This window comes from Alosa alosa, chromosome 24 (genome assembly GCF_017589495.1).
Source record: "Alosa alosa isolate M-15738 ecotype Scorff River chromosome 24, AALO_Geno_1.1, whole genome shotgun sequence".
Taxonomy (NCBI): domain Eukaryota; kingdom Metazoa; phylum Chordata; class Actinopteri; order Clupeiformes; family Clupeidae; genus Alosa; species Alosa alosa.
In genome coordinates, this window is record NC_063212.1 from 16,168,187 (window position 1) to 16,190,090 (window position 21,904).

Genomic DNA, 21,904 nt, shown 5'->3' on the forward strand with positions numbered 1-21,904 from the left:
CCTTCTTGGGTGAGGTGGGTGGTGTAAATGTCCTTCAGGGGGGGAGTGAAGCACCAATAATCCTTCCAGCTGTGTTCACTATGCTGCAGGGCTTTCCTGTTGTATTCAGTGCAGCTTCCGCCCCACACAGCGATACAGCTGGAGAGGATGCTCTCAATGGTGCCTCGGTAGAATGTGGTCATGATGGCTGGTGGAGCACTTGCTCGCCTGAGTTTCCGCAGGAAGAACAGGCGGCGCTGAGCTCTCTTTGCCAGTGATGCAGTGTTGGTGGTCCAGGAGAGGTCTTCACTGATGTGCACCCCCAGGAATTTGGTGCTGCTCGCTCTCTCCACCACAGCACCGTCGATGGTCAGTGGCAGGTGTTGGGTGTGACCTCTCCGGAAGTCAACAACAATCTCTTTGGTCTTGCTGACGTTCAGCAGGAGGTTGTTGTCCCTGCACCACGTGGTCAGATGGTCGACCTCCAGCCTGTATTGAGTAAGGTTTAAACACGCTGTTGAGTAAATAGGCTACACATATTACAATATGATTGTAAGCACATCTAGAAAGAAAACAGCTTCACACACTTTAAAGTACAGGGTTTTAGGTTCTACATTATGAATGTGTTTCTAAATGGTATATGTAAGCTTATGTGTAAGACCTACCAGGAAGACGCTACACCTGTCTTCATGATATCAATATTGGGACCTGCACCAAGACTTTTAACTCTTTTAAGTGTTAGTCTTATACACTTTGTAAATGTCATTGTGAATTAAATCTTTATACTTGAAATGTATTTGTGAATTAAATCTTTGAGGTTGTCTTTCAGGTTGAAATACAGATCTTACTATACAACAAAGAGGTGCCTTACCAAACCATTCAGGAAATCCTGGAGGGTGACTATTGAATCGTATTGGTGTCCTGCTCAGTTGCTTTTCTAGTTGTCAGCATCTACTCCTCGGAGGTGCTGAGGGATGGGTTCAATTCCATAAGGTCATAAGATGGACATTGTCCTCTATGCATCTGTGATTGGACCTATCCAAAAGGTTCAATGTCAATACCAATTATATAGCCTCTCCAAACTGTCACGTTTTCATCCTGAGTTCCTTTATGTGTGTGCTGGTCTTTTTGTCCAATACTTTACATTAAGGAAAATAATATTTAGCCATGATGGAAATATGCATGTTTGTTGATAGACTACTTTATGCCAGCTTTTCACAAAAACATGTGAATGAGTATCAGGATCTAACATGCTCTTAGTATGGGTCTTGTCACTTGACTTGCTTGAGAGGCATTTTCTATCCACTAGGTTATACTATAGAACAATTGCAAATAGCCTCAGCGCCTCTCTCTCTGTGTGTGTGTGTGTGTGTGTGTGTGTGTGTGTGTGTCCGTCCGTCCGTCCCAGTGCTTGTCAGAGTTAACTCTCTTCTACTGGTCATTTCTATTGTCTCAGCATTGTGTAAGAGAGGTTGTATGGACTCTTCTCTTCCATACTACTCCCTCTCTCGTTTTGCGTCTCTCGTTCTCTCGGTCCGTCTCTCCCCATCGCCTGTAGCCTAGCCTAATAAGCGGTCTGAGTGTCTCCCATGTTTGGAAATAGACGTCAGCAAGGAGCGTATTCTTGATCCAGAAGGTCCGGAACCACACCCCGTGCACTGGAGCAACGAAGGAACTTGCGTTTGGAAGACATACAAGGTACAGCACTATATACACCCACACTCAACTTAAAATACAGGCTCTGACAACGCCTTTCAGTCGTACTTTTACGTCGTCCGGAGAATATGAGTAATTTTATGCTCGCAAAACCCGCATTCCTGTTCTTGCATAATTATGTGAGGAGAAAATATGCAAAGCCTAGGCTCCTGACTCTAACACTGCATAACTGTCATTTTGGCGTCTAGCCATGGGTGGCACGCGGGGGGTAGTTTTAGTGTGGTCCTTTAGTACATGACAGGGAAGACGATGTGGCTGTGTTTTTCCGAAAGTGCCCTAGAAGCCTATACATGGGTTAGTGACGGGCTGTGTCCTGGGGGCGGCATCGGTTCAGTGAAAACCGCGCTAGTGAAGCCCCCTCTGCCCACGTCCCACTCCACCTAGCATAACGGCTCCCCCCTCCACATCCCCCTGCTCCGATTGCTGTTACTATAGTCGAAAAATTCCCACCTGCACACCAACTCCGATAACGGCATTGATCTACTGCAATGATAGACTATCATGTTGCTGTATGCTTTCCACATTTCGTCATGCCGACGTTTTAGTTTGAGACGTAGCTCTAAACACAAGTCACCTGCAATGAACTGAAACCGAGACATCCACCGCATCCCTTGCAAATGCTGACTGCATCCACGTTATCAAAAGGCGATGGTCTTTAATGTTGCGACAATATGTCTATCTGTGCTGTTGAAACAACTTGTGAGATATTGTTTGCAGATTATGAATAATCGTGTCTGCGATAGGTTACTTTATTCAGCTGCAGCGAACTATGTCTGATTTCTCAGATTTCGTTTCCATCCCGAGGAGTTTTATCTGATAACCTCCACTTTACACGTCTGCGGCACAGCCTATATAAACAGTGCAGGAGGGGCACAGCCCGCTTTATCAGATATGGGATTACATCGGTGCCGTCCCATAAACGACCAGAACGTATAAAATTTTTAAAGGGACCTTGCTCGTTGTGTTTTGCCGCCACCTGCGTTGACACCTTTCAAGTCCACAATGAAGCATTGGATTCGAGCTAGTTAACTTACCATATGAAATGGACAATTAAGGCTAGAATATAAAACCACCGCTGTACCGGAAAGCACCGGATACAAATCGTTTTCTAGAATGGCTGTTTAACACAAGGAGACTCCGTAATGATAAGCCCTATTAAGTGCTCACGGACTGCCATGGGAACATCATAAGTCATCAGTGGTCTCACTATTACTAACATACATTTTCTTATTGACAGATATGCAACAAAATATCACCAAAATCAACACACTGATATTTGCACACACTCACTCACAGTCCATGATGAAGGTTTGATGCTTAAATGCATCAGAGGTTTTAAAGGTTTACAATGTCTGCTCCTGTTTAAAAAAGAGAGCTCTTTGGAGTTTATCTTGTTTTGGATATTACGTTTCCCATCCAAAGATCACCTCAAACAAACAGTTTTTGAGTCCAGGAAGTGTTCGTTTTCAACCGTTTTGTGATTGTGTCATTTTTATATCAAAACAGCTTAACCAAACACTTGGGGCACCATGGACCATAACCCTCACACCTTGGACCCCCGCCACCGCAGCATGGACTTTCGGCAGAAGAACATGCTCCTGGACCACCGGGACGACTTCGGCACCACCTTCGCTGTGCTCATGATACAGGTGGCCATCTTCCTGTCGGCAGGCATCTGCCTGGGCCTGCCCCTGCTCATCTGGGCGCTGCGTCGGCTCCACGTCTTCCTGCGTCGCGGAGGGCGCGTGACGGCCTTCATGGCCTCGGCGCTCCTCTTCGATTTCCTGGAGCTAGTGATGAGCTCGGTGGTGGTGATCGTGCTGGCGCGCGGCGTCTGCCTCATCACGTCCATCAAGTGCCGCCTCATGCTCTTCCTGTGGCTGGGCATGCAGTTCTGCGGCCTGCACTTCCATCAGCTGGCCGCGCTCGAGGGCGTCCTGGCCCTGGTCAACCCCATGCTCACCGCCAGCTGGCCCTTCGTGCTGGTCACCGTGGCCGTGTCGCTGCTCGAGTGGGTCTTCTTGGTGGCCTACGTGGGCGCGGCGCCGCACCTTGAGTGTCCGGCCGCGTACATCGTGTGGTTCCTTCTGGCTGTGGTGCTGTTCATCGCCACCGCCGTGCTCACCTACTTGTACCAGCCGCCTGAGGGATGGCTGGTACAGGGCCAAGAAGAACGGGCGACTGGCGCTGGCCGTCGCGAGCCTGCTTGTCGTCTATGTGCCGCACTTCTTCGCGCGTGGCATACTCTTCGAGCACGACTCGCCGCAGGAGCCTGAGGTCAACGAATACGCCATGGTTGGCTGTCTCTCGGTGGTCGTCTTGCAGCTGGTGGTCGACCCTGTCTTGTGCGTGCTCTACTTCAAGGATATTCCCGAAATACAAATAGATACAGATATCCCTAGTGTGCCACGGATGAGTTTGAACTGACCCAACCCCCCCACCCCCATCCTTACCTGTGAGTGTCTTGGATGAGTGCTGTGGAAGGAAGGAAGTCCACGCTAAGGTGCCCCCCTGCTCCCCACACCGCCCCAAAAAAAAAAATAACAAAATTTAGTTACACACCTAAATCGCGATTAAGTGTTGCACAGATGTTTCGCTCGACTCAAACTCAACTGACTTTTGCGCCTTATTTTTCGGACCTCGTCAACATCTGAGAAGGCACATGCATGTCTGTGGCCTCCTGTGTTACCCGGCAACCAAGCCATTCAGAAGGGACCCTACAATCAATTTGTAAATTGTAATTGAAATGAAACGAAATTGTAGGCTACAGTGAAACAAAGGCTTTGAAAGAGAAAAAAGGTACCAGTTTTTGTCAGGAGGGATGGGGTAGCCTTCTAGCTCTACTCATTTTCTTGGCCTTATGGCACCATCTTAAAAGAAAATACCAGATATCGGCATCTTTAAAAGGGCACAACATAGTAAAATGTAATATTTCCTCTGAACCTGTAAAATAACTGTAAAAACACTGTTAAATACCAATTAGCTCTGATGTGTCGTATAACTTTTTTGTACACTAGTGATTTTATGTCAGTCTGGGTGTGTTCTTATTTTCAGTTTATTTGATTTAATTTTCCTCCAGTAGAACAGAATTTCAAAATACAAAATACTGTCTTTCAATTCAATGCATTTTTACATCAGTAAGTTGTAGTTTATTTTGATACATTTCTTACAGGGGTATTTTGTATTTCGTAATAGGTTTTACATTCTGGTGTAACTTTATCCATCCATAAATCAGATTCACTGTCCTGGTTACAAAAATATGATAAATTATGTTATTGTAACGATGAACATATTTATTATCTGATTTGTCTTTAGGAAAAATGTTGTTTACAACCTTACAATGTTTTGTTTTTACTCTTGATTTATGTAAAAAGTAAAAAATGTACAGGGATATTGACTTGCATTACAACTACAGTACCAACATTACTGCAAAGTAAATGTATCTATTTCATAACATTCACTTCCCAACACATTATGAAATCACAAGGTCAAAGATTTTACTTTCTTGCCTCAAGCAGCAAGTCAGGAAAATCTCTGTCCTTTTACTCTGATGTCACACAAATATCTTGTTACACAACAGTAACATAAACCTCAAGGAGGATGCTTCTTTTTGGTGTTTTTGTTTCCGTTAGACAACCCAGCGCTCACCTGAACTGAACCACTTTCTTTGCACTTAGATCATTCAGATCTCTGCATGTTCATTTATGAAATGCCAATTCAACACGTTTAACTTGACTTATCAAGGACATTTTGCATGTACAACAGCACAATGCATTCTACAACACCGTGAATGTACAACTCATTCACCCATAAACTTACAGACAAAAATCGCGTTATGAGACTGTTAACAGAAAAAATGGAGGACTGGTTTTCATTTTGTATTCAGAATCATAGTGTGATTAGATCTTACAAGACAATCTACTCTGTGTTATGGGGGAACTTGAAAATCATTCATCATGGTCAAGTTATAGCTAACAAGCCAGTTTACCTCTCATAATCCACCTATATCTACACAGGTCACATATTTCACCTAACCTCAAGTGAAAACATTACAGTATTCTTTGAACACATACTTATATATACAGTACCTGAGTTCCATAATTGTTTGAATGTCTCCAACTAACGTTCACAATTCTTACATAAATAGAACACACCTTGATTACTATAGATATTGTGTTGACACAAACATCACTCACCTTCTCTCATTTCCTAGCTATATCATGAGACGAGAGTGATTTTCAGAGACAGACAATGTGCGCGCACGCACACACGTGCACGCGCGCACACACACACACCTGGTTTGCGAAACCTGAAGCCTCACTGAACGGTCCGTGGACGTTTTCTTCACGGACCTAAGATGAGCGTACCAGTGGTGGTCAGAGCAGACGAGTCACAGTCGCCTACAGCCAGACGTGCCAGTGTGCTAGCACTCAGTCCCATGTTTACCGGTGCTATACCCCCTACTGCTCCCCTCCTCCACTGGTACGTGCATCTGCAGGCTGGGGCTTTTAGGTCGAAGGGGGCTTGTCATGGCCACTCTGTATTTATCATCTTCGCCAGTGGCATGTACCCAATGACTGACGTTGCTGTTAAGTGTTCTTTGTAAACGAAAGACAAAAAACAAAAAACACTTGTATGCTATTTGTCATCTCTTGAAAGTTTCTACAAACTTGTTGCCTGTGATAGAAAATAAACTAGCCTCTGATTGACCACCCAGTCTGATGGTGTCATTTATTGTCTTTTGCATTGGCCTAAGTTCTAAAAATAAAGTTCTCCAGCCTTCTACATTGTATTAGTTTGTCCTGGAGATACATGCAACGGTATATTGCATTATGCGCATTACCTATGCACATTGCCTACACAGGAAAACAGACAAATTCTTTGTATTTCTCATCATTTCTTGTCTCTCAAACGGTTATATTTTTCAGACGTATGTACTGTATGGGTCCCACCAGGGGCTTCTAGTTTCAGCACCATGGAGAGCACCACATTTGGAACCAGACTCACACAGCTTCTCTGTGTTCATTTCCTCAGGCTTCCATTAGACTCCAGAGCTTAGTTGACATCTGGCCAGACTCCCATCCCATCTCACACAGCGGTGACTGCCTAGTGGTTTTAGAGTACAAAGAGGTATACCTGGGAGATTTCTAAACACTATCTGCTAATGTCAGTGCCAATTGAAATTGTTTACAACCTCTTGCAAGATTCTGTTTTTTGCCTCCACAAGATGACATAGCAAGTACACTACCGTTCAAAAGTTTGGAGTCACTGAGATATGTCCTTGTTTTCATCATTAATGTTGTAAATTCACTATTGTAGAAAGAAATGGCTTATCTTTAATGCAATATCTACATACCGGTAAGTATACAGATGCTCATTATCAGCAACCATTCATCTAATGTTCCAAAGGCACATTCTGTTTACTGATCCAATATCATTTTAAAAGGCTAACTGAGAAAACATTGGAGAACCCTTTTGCAATTATGTAAGCACATAATGTAATCTGAAAATTGTTGCCCTGATTAAAAAATGCAATTGATCTCAGCTGGTATTCTGTCTATAATAGAGTCAATGGAAATTAATAAGTGACCCCAAAACCTTTGAACGGCAGTGTACATAAATACCTTGGAAATCCAGAGAAATCCACAATTTAAATTTGCTCAGCAGCGAGTCACTCTTGCAATGAGTAATGATGCTCATTACTTATGTCCCTTGTATTGTGGGGCACCAATCACATCTGTGTATCTGATATAGGTGGGCCAGTGGCGAGCTAAAGAGATGACAGTCGTAGTGTTATCCAATTGCGTCAAAGTCCAGAATCAGTCAATAAACTTGGTGCCGCCCCTCGAGTTGGGCCATTACATTATTCATGGCCATACCCTTAATCTTTCGGATTTGGGTCTGGAATCTCCAGGCAAATACATAAATGTAAACAATATATAATTTGAATCATCATTAGCTTAATTACTTTAACAAGCCAGGATCAGGACGTATGCTTTAGCGTCAGACAGTGCATAAGATTGGGAGTTTTGATTTCTGATGGAATGGGTTACCTTTCTGGACCATGGAGAACTATTCTGTAGTAGATCCCTCTGGGTGGACACAAGATGTTGGTTGGAGATAACCAAGATTCCAACTCCATATTCTGGTACTACTCTCTTAGGCTTTTAAGTAGGTAAGGTGTTGAATAATTTAAAGGCATGTGGGGGCTCTAAAAGAAAAAACTATAATGGAGCATACAGAAAGTGATTCTATTACTGTATATTGATTCAATACAGATACTGTTTCAAATTCAAATGCATCTGGACTTTTAGTTAACAGGGCATATTATTTTACAGATGTGGGCCTTTCAGTACATACAAAACAAATCAACTTTATTGTATTCCAGGATTAGTCTTCTAAGGTTGCATTGCATTTGCATTTTCATTCACAAAGAACTCCACTTGTAAATTATTGTGATTATATGTGAATCCATAAACTGAAACAACTAAATTTATTCTGCAATCCTTATGACATTGTTATTGTTGTTGAGTACATAATTTTTGGTGATTTTCAGCTCAGCCTCATATGGTGGCAAATTAAGTGGACTTTATTCATACTACTGCTACTCCCTCTATTGGCAAAGCAAAGTAAATATTATTGCAATATCAGTTTGTAAACACAAGGTGGCAAACTACCAAGGAGTGGGACGCCAGTATGCTGGGTCACACATGCAGAGTGTAGGCCTACTTTTCTCTGTATCTCTTGCGCACACACACACACACACACACACACACACACACACACACACACACACACACACACACACACACACACACACACACACACACACACACACACACACACACACAGTTCCTAAAAGACTGGCAGTAGGCCTACAGAGAGCAAATCTCAGATAATTCAATTGTGTAATAGTGTTGTAATTGTGTAGGCCTAATAGTGCGGGGGGCATTAGGACCCGAGGTAGACAGTAATAGTAAATAGTAAACAGAAAACAGTTATGGTAAATAGATAGGTAGTAAATACATACAGTAAAATGATAAATAGATAAATAGATAGTAACAGTGCTCAAAGTGAGACAGTACATTTTATTCTTAAACGTACCTGTCTTTTTTTTGCATAATAGCTTATTTGATGCCTTGATACCAGCTGATACATTCGCTATACCGTATGATACATGTGAATGATGAGTATCAGCACCTTTTTTTTCTCCACTTCAAGCACTGGATAATACATATCTATATATGCAAGTGAAAACATGGGGGCAATGAGACCCGCGGTAGAGTCACAGTCCATGCACAAAAAAGCAACAAGGGTATAAAGGGGACTGAAGTGCTCCATGGCTGTAAAGACAGAGTGGGGTAGTTGGGCTGATGCTGGGTTTAAGTGCTCAACAAGGTTATGGTGCTGTGGTAAAAACTGGTGTGAGACCTAAGTCTCCCTGATGGAAGGAGGGAAAACAGTCCATAAACTTGCATGCCTGCCACAGACACTGTGTATGTCCCCCAAATGGACCCCGATGATGTGTTGAGCGGTTCGGCCCCTGAAAATTCAGTGTGGTTTAGAAGTGATATTACAATCAATTGTTTATCTCAAATTCAAAATCAGTTTTATGTATAGTCTACAATAGGATCGAGAGTGACAGGTGGAATATGAGGAAGTCCAAAAACACACCAGGATCACAGAAATAGGTGTGTGTGAGTAGCACACTATTACATTCTGTTCAGTCAACTCAAGTGCAACAGCAGTATAGCTGAATCTTCTTGCACAGGTAAGAACACATTTGCTTACTTATTTTTATTTTATTTGTTTTATTTTGGTCAATGAAAGTTGTGTTTAAATGTGTTTTATGAATAAATGTTACTTACTTACTTACAAGATGTCTCGTTGGAACATTGTGATGAGACTTGACATCAGGAATATGATTAGAAGAAATGATACCACTACATGATGACTAAAATAATTTACTTTTCTTTCTATAACTGCAGTGAAAAAGTCAGGGCATCATGGTCTACAATCTAAACTTCTCCTCTGGAACTCCTGCCAAGACCAACGCAACGACATGGGACTATGGCTACAATATAAGACATTCCATCTTCCTGATAACCGGTATGTGTGTGGGTCTGCCACTCGTGGGTTGGGCACTAGCTGTTCTACGCCGCCATAAACACAACAGGGGCCGAGGCTCAGCGTTGGTCATCGCGCTCCTCCTGACTGACCTCCTGGAGATGGTCCTGAGCCCTGCCATGGTGGCGTACCTGCTGGCGCCGGGCGTCACGCGCAGCGGCTCCATCTTCCTGCTCTTCTTCGGGGTGAAGTACTGTGGTCTGCACCTCCACCAGATGGTGGCGCTAGAGGGAATCATGGCCCGGACGTACCTGCCGGTCACTTCCCTTAGGTTCTGGCGACCCCTCTCCATCCTCCTCTGTCTACTCGAGGGCGTATTTCTCCTGCTGTTTGTGTTTGTTCACCCATTTGCCCAGACGGCTGCAGTCACCCTCACCTGGCTGTTACTGGCAGTGATACTACTGGGTGTCACATGCAAGCTAACCTTTACACCAACCCCCACCCCTCCAGACTCCTCAGAGACTGTCCAGGACAAAGATCGCACAGTGCTGGTTGTTGCCACTCTTAGCTTTCTCGCGTTGTATGGTCCATTTCTTGCATTTCAGCTTACCCAGGTATCAATACCACCGGCTTCCTTTAAGAGACATGCGAATGGCATAATGGCGGCAATGACGGTGATCTATCCAGCTGTTTACCTGAGGGTCCTCACTGACCCTCTTTTGTGTGTGCTGGTTGTCAGGGAACTTCCACTGGATAGGCAACAGTAAAAACCAGTGTACGACTACAATTAAGGTTTCAGAAGGTGCATCTGAATTGCTTCTCAAATGATATGCTTCACAATATTTTATGGTGGAGATTTTTATTGGATAATTGCATTGCTTGTTATACACATCCTTTAAAATTAAAATGACTGCATTTTCTATACTGAAGTTGAGATTTAATGATTTGTTAACAAATAAATGTATCTTCTGTCTGTTACAAAACAATCTGCGCTGTCATTTTTAATGTGTGATGAACTTGAAATATATTGTGAAACACAAAGCAGTTTTTCAACCCAACACCTGCCTCTTTAAAAAACAGAAGTGAAAATTAGACCAGGATGACTTAAGTTTCAGTTTACAGTAACTATTTCAAACTGAGAACTCATAAAGCAAAAGGAAGTGCTGATAAGGTCCATAGAATTTGCATCCATAAATTTGAGGACTGACAATGTAGCCTCGCTGCAGATGTAAATCAAGCTTCAATTCGCTCACCCTACATTCCTATAAGCTGAAATGGAAATAAATAGATGGAGAGAGAGACGGTATAAGGATCCTTTAAATGGCTACTGGACAGTAAATTGTCAGTATAGCCCAAGCCTGTTACATTACAGAATGCAACTGATCCTATGAAGACACATGTAAATGTTCATTAAAGATATCACTAATCTGATGTCTGGGTTAAATCATCAATTTTGTGGTGAAATAATAAATAAGCTTTGCAGTACAAACAATTTGAAGCTGACCAAATAAACAGAGATTCACAAGGCTAGGGAACCATAACTACTTGGGCTCATTTCATTCTATAAAGTACTAGCATTTTATTAATGGTTTAATTGATTAAAGTCTCTGAGGTACCACATGTGTTGGGGATGGGATGCACATACTTCAACTCTCAAGGAAGGGAGGTGCACGAAAGATAGTCAAGGATACAAGGATACAAGGAAGTTTATTGTCACATGCATATAGTTACTGGAAGTAAGAAATGCAGTGAAATTATGTCTGGTGTCAGCCTATTTGTGCATTAATGGGAGGTAAAAAGAGTGCAGTAGAAGAGGGGTTTAGTAGATTAAGTGGCAAGGGCTGCATAAAAAAAGGTGGGGAGGATTGGGATTGGGTGGGGGCACCAACAAGGAGCACCCAAGAGCAACAGGGGCAAGGAAAAACTCCCTTACCAAGGAAGAAACCTTGGGCAGATCCACGGCTCAAGGGGCTAACCCAACTGTCATGATGGCATGTGGACACCATGATGGCATCCAATCATAAGTAAGAAATATGTTTGCAAGGACAGAAAAATAACATACTTTTCACAAAACCACACAACCATGTAAGCATCTTACATAACTGAAGCATAAAGAGAGACCTTTGCTAGTCTTCAGCTAGCCATGTGGATGTAAATCAAGTTCACTCACCCATTGCTGCATTCCTTAGCCAAAGTGGAAATGGAAGCCTGGGAAAAGGGGGGGAAGACAGAGAGAGAGAGAGAGAGAGAGAGAGAGAATGCTACATGCCAAGTTGACCTTTGACCTTCTGTTCTCATAGCAGGCCACCTGTGCCCTATATTTTGTATGAACTGATGGTGGTCTGTGTGTTTGGCTGGAAAAGGGAGGCTCCTGCAGTAAATCACTGTTTTACAAAAGATAATATTCAGAGAAAGTAAGGGTCAGGATTTGGCTAAAAGAGTAAAATAGAAACCTACACTGTAGAAGAAGCTGTAAGTATTTTCCACCTTGCCAGAGCCATGGCACATAACTTCTGTTTTTGATTGTATGTGTCAAATTCACATAAATGTATGACATTTCAGTAACTGATGATTTATAAGTCTTTTGAAAAAAGGAGGTTGTTAAAAGGGGGGATTGTTTATCGAACAGTTTGTCTAAAGGACAGACACTTCTCCAGCAGTTCCCATGGAGTTCCAGCTCTCATCAAACAGGTAAGATGGCTCCTATATCCCTCAGAGAATTCTGAAGAAGTTTTCTTTATGCCTAAAACGTTATTTCTTTTTATTTTAATGATTTGGATTTCCACCCATCAGGGCTTCTCTGGTGCTGTGCCTGAATTCAGATGTAGATGGGTTGCTTAAGATTTGAAAATAGATCATTACATACAGTATAAAGGCTTTGAACATCTCTGCTAACGTCTGCTTATTTCAGACACAGCCATTTTCCTTATTTTAAGCCTAATGCCTGTCCATGATTCAAATGTACAATTCTGATGTCACTTAAAAACAAAATTCTCTCACCAGAGATTAACAAAAAAAAAAAAGTATATTATAGAAATTTTAACTTGAAAATTTCTCTTTCGGTTTACAAAATGGATTCATGTTGTGATAACCCAATTTGATTAAGTAATTCCAATGAAATTGATTAGGTTTACATTAAATATTCATGTAATTTCAACGATATGTGTTCATTTGCCTTACTGGTTCAGTACTTAGGTGCTTCACATTGATCTTTCTGTTGGATAAATTCATTTCTGTGCCAAAATGTCAATTCAACATTTTCTTTGATGGAAAAACATGAGTTTGTTTAATTTCATGTTTTGTGGTTTAGGAACTGTGACAAAACCCCCCCAGTATATCCGCTTAACATGAATCAATTACAAAAATGGATTGCTCGATTGGAATGACAACTTGAACACAATATGGCCATGTTTCATTCAAAGCTAGACTTTTTATGTAATTGTAACGTTATATGGTGTGAGAAATTGTACAGCCCTGACTTTCCTTTTCTACAGTGCACAGCAGAACTTCTACCATGTTTTTTGCTCAACAGAGACCTCGCTTGGAAGCACCAGATAACCACCTCTCCCGCCCATTATACTAGACAATCTGCACTCATGTCTTCAACGTCCAAGAAGCACCAGTCCTTCTGCTCGGAGCCCATGAAGGGAAAGCCAGTGACGGCCCTGCCAGGTATAGGGCCTGCCCATGGCAGCCAGCTGCAGTCCAGTGGCTACCGCAATGCTACCGACGTGTTTGGGAAGTACCTGACGGTGCACGAGAACTGCAACCAGTTCGAGGGCTGGCTGAGAGACGAGAGCGGAGCCTACGCCAAGCAGCAGGGCGACTGCTACCGTGCGCTGAGGGAGTGGACCGACAACAACCTGTAACACCATGCACCACTGGGCCGAGGGCATGTAATAAACATACAGGCAGTACTGTGCATGAGTCACATGACTTCTCATATAACAAATTTCCCATTGGTCTTCGCTACAATACTTGTTGTTGTGACTAAAAAAAAAATAGTATGAACTGTATGAATGAATGTTACTTCTATTCAACTGTAAGTGGACTCTAGAGTATCATAAATGCATTTATAAACCACTTAAATGGCATGTGATCACCATGTCTGTTTTTATTGGCTGGATGCTTGTTATAATAAAGAATAAATGAAGGGGTGTTTCTGTGCTTATTATCAGGTTCTCTTGAAAGGGAATAATTATCTTTTATTTTTTAAAGTCATTTTTGTGTGTAAAGTAATGCATTTTTACTGCTCATATCAACATTGACAAAATAAGATTGAATACTTTTTTGGATTTCTGATGGAAAATTCAGAGTTGAATAAGACATCAGCAATAAACACACAGTATGTTACAATACAAATGATGCTTGGACATAATAATAACAGGGATGTTTGAGACTGAGAGAGAAAGGGAGGGGTAATGCATATTATGACTATACTGTAATTTCATGTGTGTAAAATAACACATTTGTACATGTTATATTCAAAAACATCCAGATTTAAAATATTCTTTATCATACAGATTTCTGATGAATATCATGAGCTGCATAAGCTATGAGAGATAATCACATGGGCTGTTAAAATAGAAAGATGGCACTCTAGGACTTTGAAATGCCAACCCACCAGCAATCATTAAGCAGGCAAAAACTGGTGTGATTCTGGTGTGACGGATAAATCTGCAGTGCTGATGACATACAGACACACCTCCTCAATTGGATGGAAACGTAAACTTAAAATTCTTTCTGAACTTGGCACAATCGGAGACAGATAACCACACCTGTAAAATACAATGCTAGGGGGGTACTTTGATGTGGTTGAACAGGATGTCAAATGCGTATAAACAAAGGAATGCTCAATCATGTCTTGTATGACATCTCCAACCACATATTTAAACACCAGCAGCCGATGATTCAAGGGCACCCAAAGCTTGCAAGTTCTCCCTGTTCAAACTGATTTGTTTGCCTCACCATACTTTATCATCAGGTACACTCAAAAAAGAGGGATTTTTACAGAAATAAAAGTAAGCAAGTATCAGCTTACAAATCTACACATAATGACAGGACACATACAGTACAGGGACTAGAAATAAGAAGTTCTATCACATTGAGGTAGATTCTTTTTGGATCACTTTACACCAGATAGCTACTGTACATGCATACATCATTTTGCCTCCAATTTCAAATCCTAAAGAATAGGAAAGTTAAAAAAATACTGTTAAAAATATCTATGTATTTTTCAAGGAAAAGGTTAATAGACTTAGTTAAGAGATCTCAAAGCCGAGTTGTGCTTAAATTGTTCAATACATGATTTCATAACAGGCCAAATATAAAATAAATGTTAAATATAACCTAGATATATGTAAATATTATGATCAGATGATTTACAGTTATATGTTATATATATATATATTTGTTATATAATATGATATGTTTCATGTTTTTGTCATGTTTAGTAGTCATGTTTTATAGCCTACTGTATAGTTAACTTTGGCCTTGGTGCCCTGACATGTGGCCTTTGCGCCCCCCACCAAATATGCCCAACTGAAGGCCAAGTGGCCTTGCCCCTAAAATGGTGAAATTCCAAATCTGTGAGTCAGCAATAATCATGAGTTACTACAAAGATGGCACTAGGGCTTTGAAATGTCAACCCACCTGCATAAGTCATGCAAAAGACTAAATTCCATGTGTGAAAGATTTATTAAGGTTATGTAGGCAACACATTGGAAGCACCCCAACTCTGGGTTCAAACTTGTTTGCTGACATTCCAAAATGTGTGTGATTACGACAAAAATGTAAGTGAACTGCCTAAACAAAAGCAAAAGTTAATCTAAGAGAAATCTGTGATGCTGATCACCAACAGATAACCTTTAGGGGATTCTGTTAGGTAAGGCTTTCTAAAAAATACTGTATGATGCTTTGGCTTTGAAAGGCCAACCTTCTTGCAAACAATCACACATTGATAACTTTGTCATCACCTGCAGTGTTAAAAAACGTCTGATTTTACTTAAAAAAGAAAGCCAACCTACAGTATTTCACAGTATTTCAAACTCAAATATTCAAGTTATATCATTAAATGCTAACAAACTAATTTAAGGACTAAGTATTGTAAGTAAGGAGGACTTACTGGCACAACTAACACAAGACTCGAAATTGTCGGGCACACTTAAGTTGGTACAACTTACAAAACAAGTCTAAAACACATAAACAATTAGTGGAAGTTTGTTCCCAGAATGCCACAGCCCCAGTCAACATATTCTTAAATACATCACGGCTATACTGTTGTTGTCATGTCACACATTGAAAAAAAATCACACATAAAATCACACATTTCCAAAGTTAAAAAGGAAATTCAAGTTCCCCTTATGTACAGGGCACAGTAGCCCCAAACAATAATGGAATATCAAGAGTTCTGTCTGCTATCTTATAAACCATATCAGTTCACAATTCATTCCTCTAAAAACAATGTCCTGTATGTATTGCACAAAAACACCCTCCTATGATCCATACAGGCATAAACTATACTCAGCATCACCCAGTAGCTGGGAAGATGGTAGACTATTAGCAACATTATAGTAGATTAGAGAAGTATGAGTATAAGTATATATAACTATATATACTCTTTTGATCCTGTGAGGGAAATTTGGTCTCTGCAATTATCCCAATCCGTGAAACACACTCAGCACACAGTGAGGTGAAGCACACACTAATCCCGGCGCAGTGAGCTGCCTGCAACAACAGCGGCGCTCGGGGAGCAGTGAGGGGTTAGGTGCCTTGCTCAAGGGCACTTCAGCCATGCCTACTTGTCCGGGGTTCGAACTGGCAACCCTCTGGTTACAAGCCCTAAGCGCTAACCAGTAGGCCACGGCTGCCCCTAAGCTATGAGTGATAATCACATGGGCTGTTAAAATAGAAAGATGCCACTCTAGGACTTTGAAATGCCAACCCACCAGCAATCATTAAGCAGGCAAAAACTGGTGTGATTCTGGTGTGACGGATAAATCTGCAGTGCTGATGACATACAGACACACCTCCTCAATTGGATGGAAACGTAAACTTAAAATTCTTTCTGAACTTGGCACAATCGGAGACAGATAACCACACCTGTAAAATACAATGCTAGGGGGGTACTTTGATGTCGTTGAACAGGATGCCAAATGCTTATAAACAAAGGAATGCTCAATCATGTATTGTATGACATCTCCAACCACATATTTAAACACCAGCAGCCGATGATTCAAGGGCACCCAAAGCTTGCAAGTTCTCCCTGTTCAAACTGATTTGTTTGCCTCACCATACTTTATCATCAGGTACACTCAAAAAAGAGGGATTTTTACAGAAATAAAAGTAAGCAAGTATCAGCTTACAAATCTACACATAATGACAGGACACATACAGTACAGGGACTAGAAATAAGAAGTTCTATCACATTGAGGTAGATTCTTTTTGGATCACTTTACACCAGATAGCTACTGTACATGCATACATCATTTTGCCTCCAATTTCAAATCCTAAAGAATAGGAAAGGATTCTTACTGTTAAAAATATCTATGGTTGAGATTGCAATGTATTTTTCAAGGAAAAGATTAATAGACTTAGTTAAGAGATCTTAAAGCTGAGTTGTGCTTAAATTGTTCAATACATGATTTCATAACAGGCCAAATATAAAATAAATGTTAAATATAACCTAGATATATGTAAATATTATTATCAGATGATTTACAGTTATATGTTATATATATATTTGTTATATAATATGTTATGTTTCATGTTTTTGTCATGTTTAGTAGTCATGTTTTATAGCCTACTGTATAGTTAACTTTGGCCTTGGTGCCCTGACATGTGGCCTTTGCGCCCCCCACCAAATATGCCCAACTGAAGGCCAAGTGGCCTTGCCCCTAAAATGGTGAAATTCCAAGTCTATGAGTCAGCAATAATCATGAGTTACTACAAAGATGGCGCTAGGGCTTTGAAATGTCAACCCACCTGCATAAGTCATGCAAAATACTAAATTCCATGTGTGAAAGATTCATTAAGGTTATGTAGGCAACACATTGGAAGCACCCTAACTCTGGGTTCAAACTTGTTTGCGGACATTCCAAAATGTGTGTGATTACGACAAAAATGTAAGTGAACTGCCTAAACAAAAGCAAAAGTTAATCTAAGAGAAATATGTGATGCTGATCACCAACAGATAACCTTTAGGGGATTCTGTTAGGTAAGGCTTTCTAAAAAATACTGTATGATGCTTTGGCTTTGAAAGGCCAACCTTCTTGCAAACAATCACACATTGATAACTTTGTCATCACCTGCAGTGTTAAAAAAACGTCTGATTTTACTTAAAAAAGAAAGCCAACCTACAGTATTTCACAGTATTTCAAACTCAAATATTCAAGTTATATCATTAAATGCTAACAAACTAATTTAAGGACTAAGTATTGTAAGTAAGGAGGACTTACTGGCACAACTAACACAAGACTCGAAATTGTCGGGCACACTTAAGTTGGTACAACTTACAAAACAAGTCTAAAACACATAAACAATTAGTGGAAGTTTGTTCCCAGAATGCCACAGCCCCAGTCAACATATTCTTAAATACATCACGGCTATACTGTTGTCGTCATGTCACACATTGAAAAAAAAAATCACACATAAAATCACACATTTCCAAAGTTAAAAAGGAAATTCAAGTTCCCCTTATGTACAGGGCACAGTAGCCCCAAACAATAATGGAATATCAAGAGTTCTGTCTGCTATCTTATAAACCATATCAGTTCACAATTCATTCCTCTAAAAACAATGTCCTGTATGTATTGCACAAAAACACCCTCCTATGATCCATACAGGCATAAACTATACTCAGCATCACCCAGTAGCTGGGAAGATGGTAGACTATTAGCAACATTATAGTAGATTAGAGAAGTATGAGTATAAGTATATATAAGTATATATACTCTTTTGATCCCGTGAGGGAAATTTGGTCTCTGCAATTATCCCAATCCGTGAAACACACTCAGCACACAGTGAGGTGAAGCACACACTAATCCCGGCGCAGTGAGCTGCCTGCAACAACAGCGGCGCTCCGGGAGCAGTGAGGGGTTAGGTGCCTTGCTCAAGGGCACTTCAGCCATGCCTACTTGTCCGGGGTTCGAACTGGCAACCCTCTGGTTACAAGCCCTAAGCGCTAACCAGTAGGCCACGGCTGCCCCTAAAAGAAGGGCAGTCGTGGCCTGGTTAGGGCTTCCGGCTTGGAACCGAAGGGTTGCTGGTTCGATCTCCGACCATTCATAAAGACACACACACACACACACAAAAAGACACGTAAACACACACACACACACACACACTAGTACACATGCAGACACACATACATGCATGCACACGACACGCACACAAACACACACACACACACCCTCACACACATGCCTCACACATTCAAACACACCTACATAAACAAACACACAAAAAAAACTAACTTAGACACACACACATACACAAACAACCACACACTCTGCACTATTACAAATACACAAAAAAGGAACAAAGTAGGAAATGAACACAATTTGACAAGCGTGACTTATTTTTGTGGAAAAAAATGTGCTGGATTGGGCGGAGTCATATTTTGTACCGCTCTGCGGTACATCTAATTACATTCAGAATAGTGGCAGTTTCAAACACACCTAGCTCCACAGGAAACAAACGAGCTCACCGAGAGCCTTTTGTGCAACTAGTCCATGCCAGGCCTGAAAGGGCACAGAGGGTAGTAATACAGGTAATCTGCTATTCTGATGACATACAGCCACACATGTCCTCATTTGGATCGAAATGGAAACTTAACATTCTTTCTGAACTTGGCACAATCAGAGACAGATAATCACAGCTGTAAATATAATGATAAGGTACATTGATGTGGTTGAACAGGATGACAAATGCTCATAAAAAAAATCACATTTGGGTTCAAACTTTTGTTATGCTGACATTCCAAAATGTGTGTTTGAGTGTTTACAAGAAACTGTAAGTGAACTACATAAAAGAAAGAGCAAAAAAGTTTCCATTTACGGGAAATCTGCTATGCTGATGATACCCAACCACACATTTCCATAACTGGATGGAAATGTAAACTTAACATTCTTTCAGCATTGGGCACAATCACCAACAAATAGCCACACCTTCTGAGGATTATACTAGGTAGGGGTGTCTAAAAATATGATCCTTGGGGTTTGAAATTCCAACCCACTTGTAAACATCACAGAATGAATAACTTTGTTATCACCAATCACACTACATGTGCAAGTTTGATTGAGGTCTTGCAGCCATTGTAACCATTTCGACTTGACACTCAAACTTTTTTGTTGACATTCCAAAAAAGCATGTATGAGAGAAGTGATTGTATTTACAGGAAATATGCAGTGCTGAAGAACCTACTCAACGCCACCCTGTACCAGGGAAGATGGTATAGGCTATTATCAACATTTGAGCAGATGTGTATCTAGGTATTCAAAAGGGGTAGTATCAGAGTACATCAGCTGACATCAGTCATCAGCCTGTGATGTCCATATTTTGACCCCCTCCAAACTATGAGGTTTGATTATTATGCAAATGTATTATGCCAATGTTCGCAGATACAATGAGGGCTCAGAGTTCAAACTGCCCAGACCAGATTAACAAGATTTGGCTATGACGTGTTCCATAATACATTCATATAAAAGGTGAGTGAGTGCACCATTTAGTCAGTGCAAAGAATAATAACACAAGTAAGGTGATCTTGTTCTTGATCTCTTTGCACTTGAGGTTAATCTGTTTAAACACATTCTTTCATTTAAATGGAGTTTTGATGAAAAATTGTCTGTACACATTTGTAGACATTTTTCCTGATCATAGCTATATTATCAGTCAAGTGACATATATGTAATCTTAGCAGTGACTCCTAGCAGAGTCTTTAGCAATGCATGGCATGGACTGTGCAGAAGGTTTATTATTCAGTTTTGCAGGCTGAATGACTGTAATGTTTTGTAATTTACTGATGAATCATTATTGGAGTGTTTATCTAGTAACAAATGTAGTTTATCTAAAATTGTTCCTAGTCAAAAGATAAAGCTACCCTCATACAGAAGTGTCTGCAAGATTGTAAATCTAAATTGTAAACTATTGACAGCACATCTATCATATGAATGACTAAACCTGTGCCTCATTACTCTAGTATTTCCATATTCAATTGTTGTCCTAATTTGAATTTTGAATGTGATGATGGACTCAGACCAAATGTCATGATTATCATTTAGTGTTAAAAATGACATAACGCTACCTTAGAATAATAAGGTTCTATCTGACATTTTTGTCAAAATTGAGTTATTTACATATTTTTTATTCTTTGAAAGTTTTTTTTTTAAGTTCAGATGAGGTGTTTCTTAAAGTTGTGTACATATTTGGACTTTATATCAAAAAGAACTTGTTCCATTTACCATGTAACTCTATGGAATTCTAAAACTTTGAAGCTCAATATCTCAGAACTACTCAAAACGCAGATAGAACCTTATTATTCTAAGGTAGCGATAAGTCAACACAGTAGTCCTTGAGCCAGAGGGGTTGGCTGGTACCACCTGAGGGGAATATGTCTCAGTGATTTTTGGCAAGTTACAGTATGCCATCCTAGAAAATTAGAAAATAAGTAATAGCATTGCATTGACAGCAGCTTTTTGTGTGTTATCACCCTGTATGTTTATAGGGTAAAAATCTAGATATCCCCACAACACTTCCACAACTGATTATTTGCATTATGTCAATAATTATTTGACGTGTTATATGTTATATATACCTGCAATTCTTAAAATGCTGTGTTTTTGAGAATGTCTTCATAAATTTGCTGAAAGTCCATGTCCCAGTCTGGCATATAGAGTACCCTCCAGAATTATAGGCACCTTTGGTAAAGTTGACAACAAACAGGTATAAAAAAAATAATCTTTTGGTGATTTATTGTGCTCTCACAATGAAAACAATTAGAAAAAATCCACCCTTGAAGGGAAGCAAATATATTCTGAGAAAAAGGAAAATCTCATAAAGAAATAAATATTTTTAATGAAAACATTGCTGGCTGTTGGTAGTACTTTGATGTATTCAAAATATTCCAATTCAAAACACCTGCTGT

The 21,904-nt window shown here is 40.5% G+C and overlaps 2 protein-coding genes across 2 annotated transcripts; both read left to right on the forward strand.

The window, feature by feature from the left end:
• The first annotated feature begins 1,300 nt into the window (after positions 1 to 1,300).
• On the forward strand, positions 1,301 to 6,404 carry LOC125289156. The gene is made up of 2 exons (XM_048235858.1): positions 1,301 to 1,677; positions 3,202 to 6,404. The coding sequence occupies exon 2, from the start codon at positions 3,225 to 3,227 to the stop codon at positions 3,969 to 3,971; it is 747 nt and encodes a 248-aa protein (XP_048091815.1). The 5' UTR covers positions 1,301 to 1,677; positions 3,202 to 3,224; the 3' UTR covers positions 3,972 to 6,404.
• Positions 6,405 to 12,377: 5,973 nt separating this feature from the next.
• On the forward strand, positions 12,378 to 13,915 carry LOC125289757 (barrier-to-autointegration factor-like). The gene is made up of 2 exons (XM_048236732.1): positions 12,378 to 12,453; positions 13,295 to 13,915. Exons 1-2 carry the CDS (start codon positions 12,428 to 12,430, stop codon positions 13,629 to 13,631), a joined length of 363 nt encoding a protein of 120 aa, XP_048092689.1. The 5' UTR covers positions 12,378 to 12,427; the 3' UTR covers positions 13,632 to 13,915.
• The last annotated feature ends 7,989 nt before the right edge of the window (positions 13,916 to 21,904 follow it).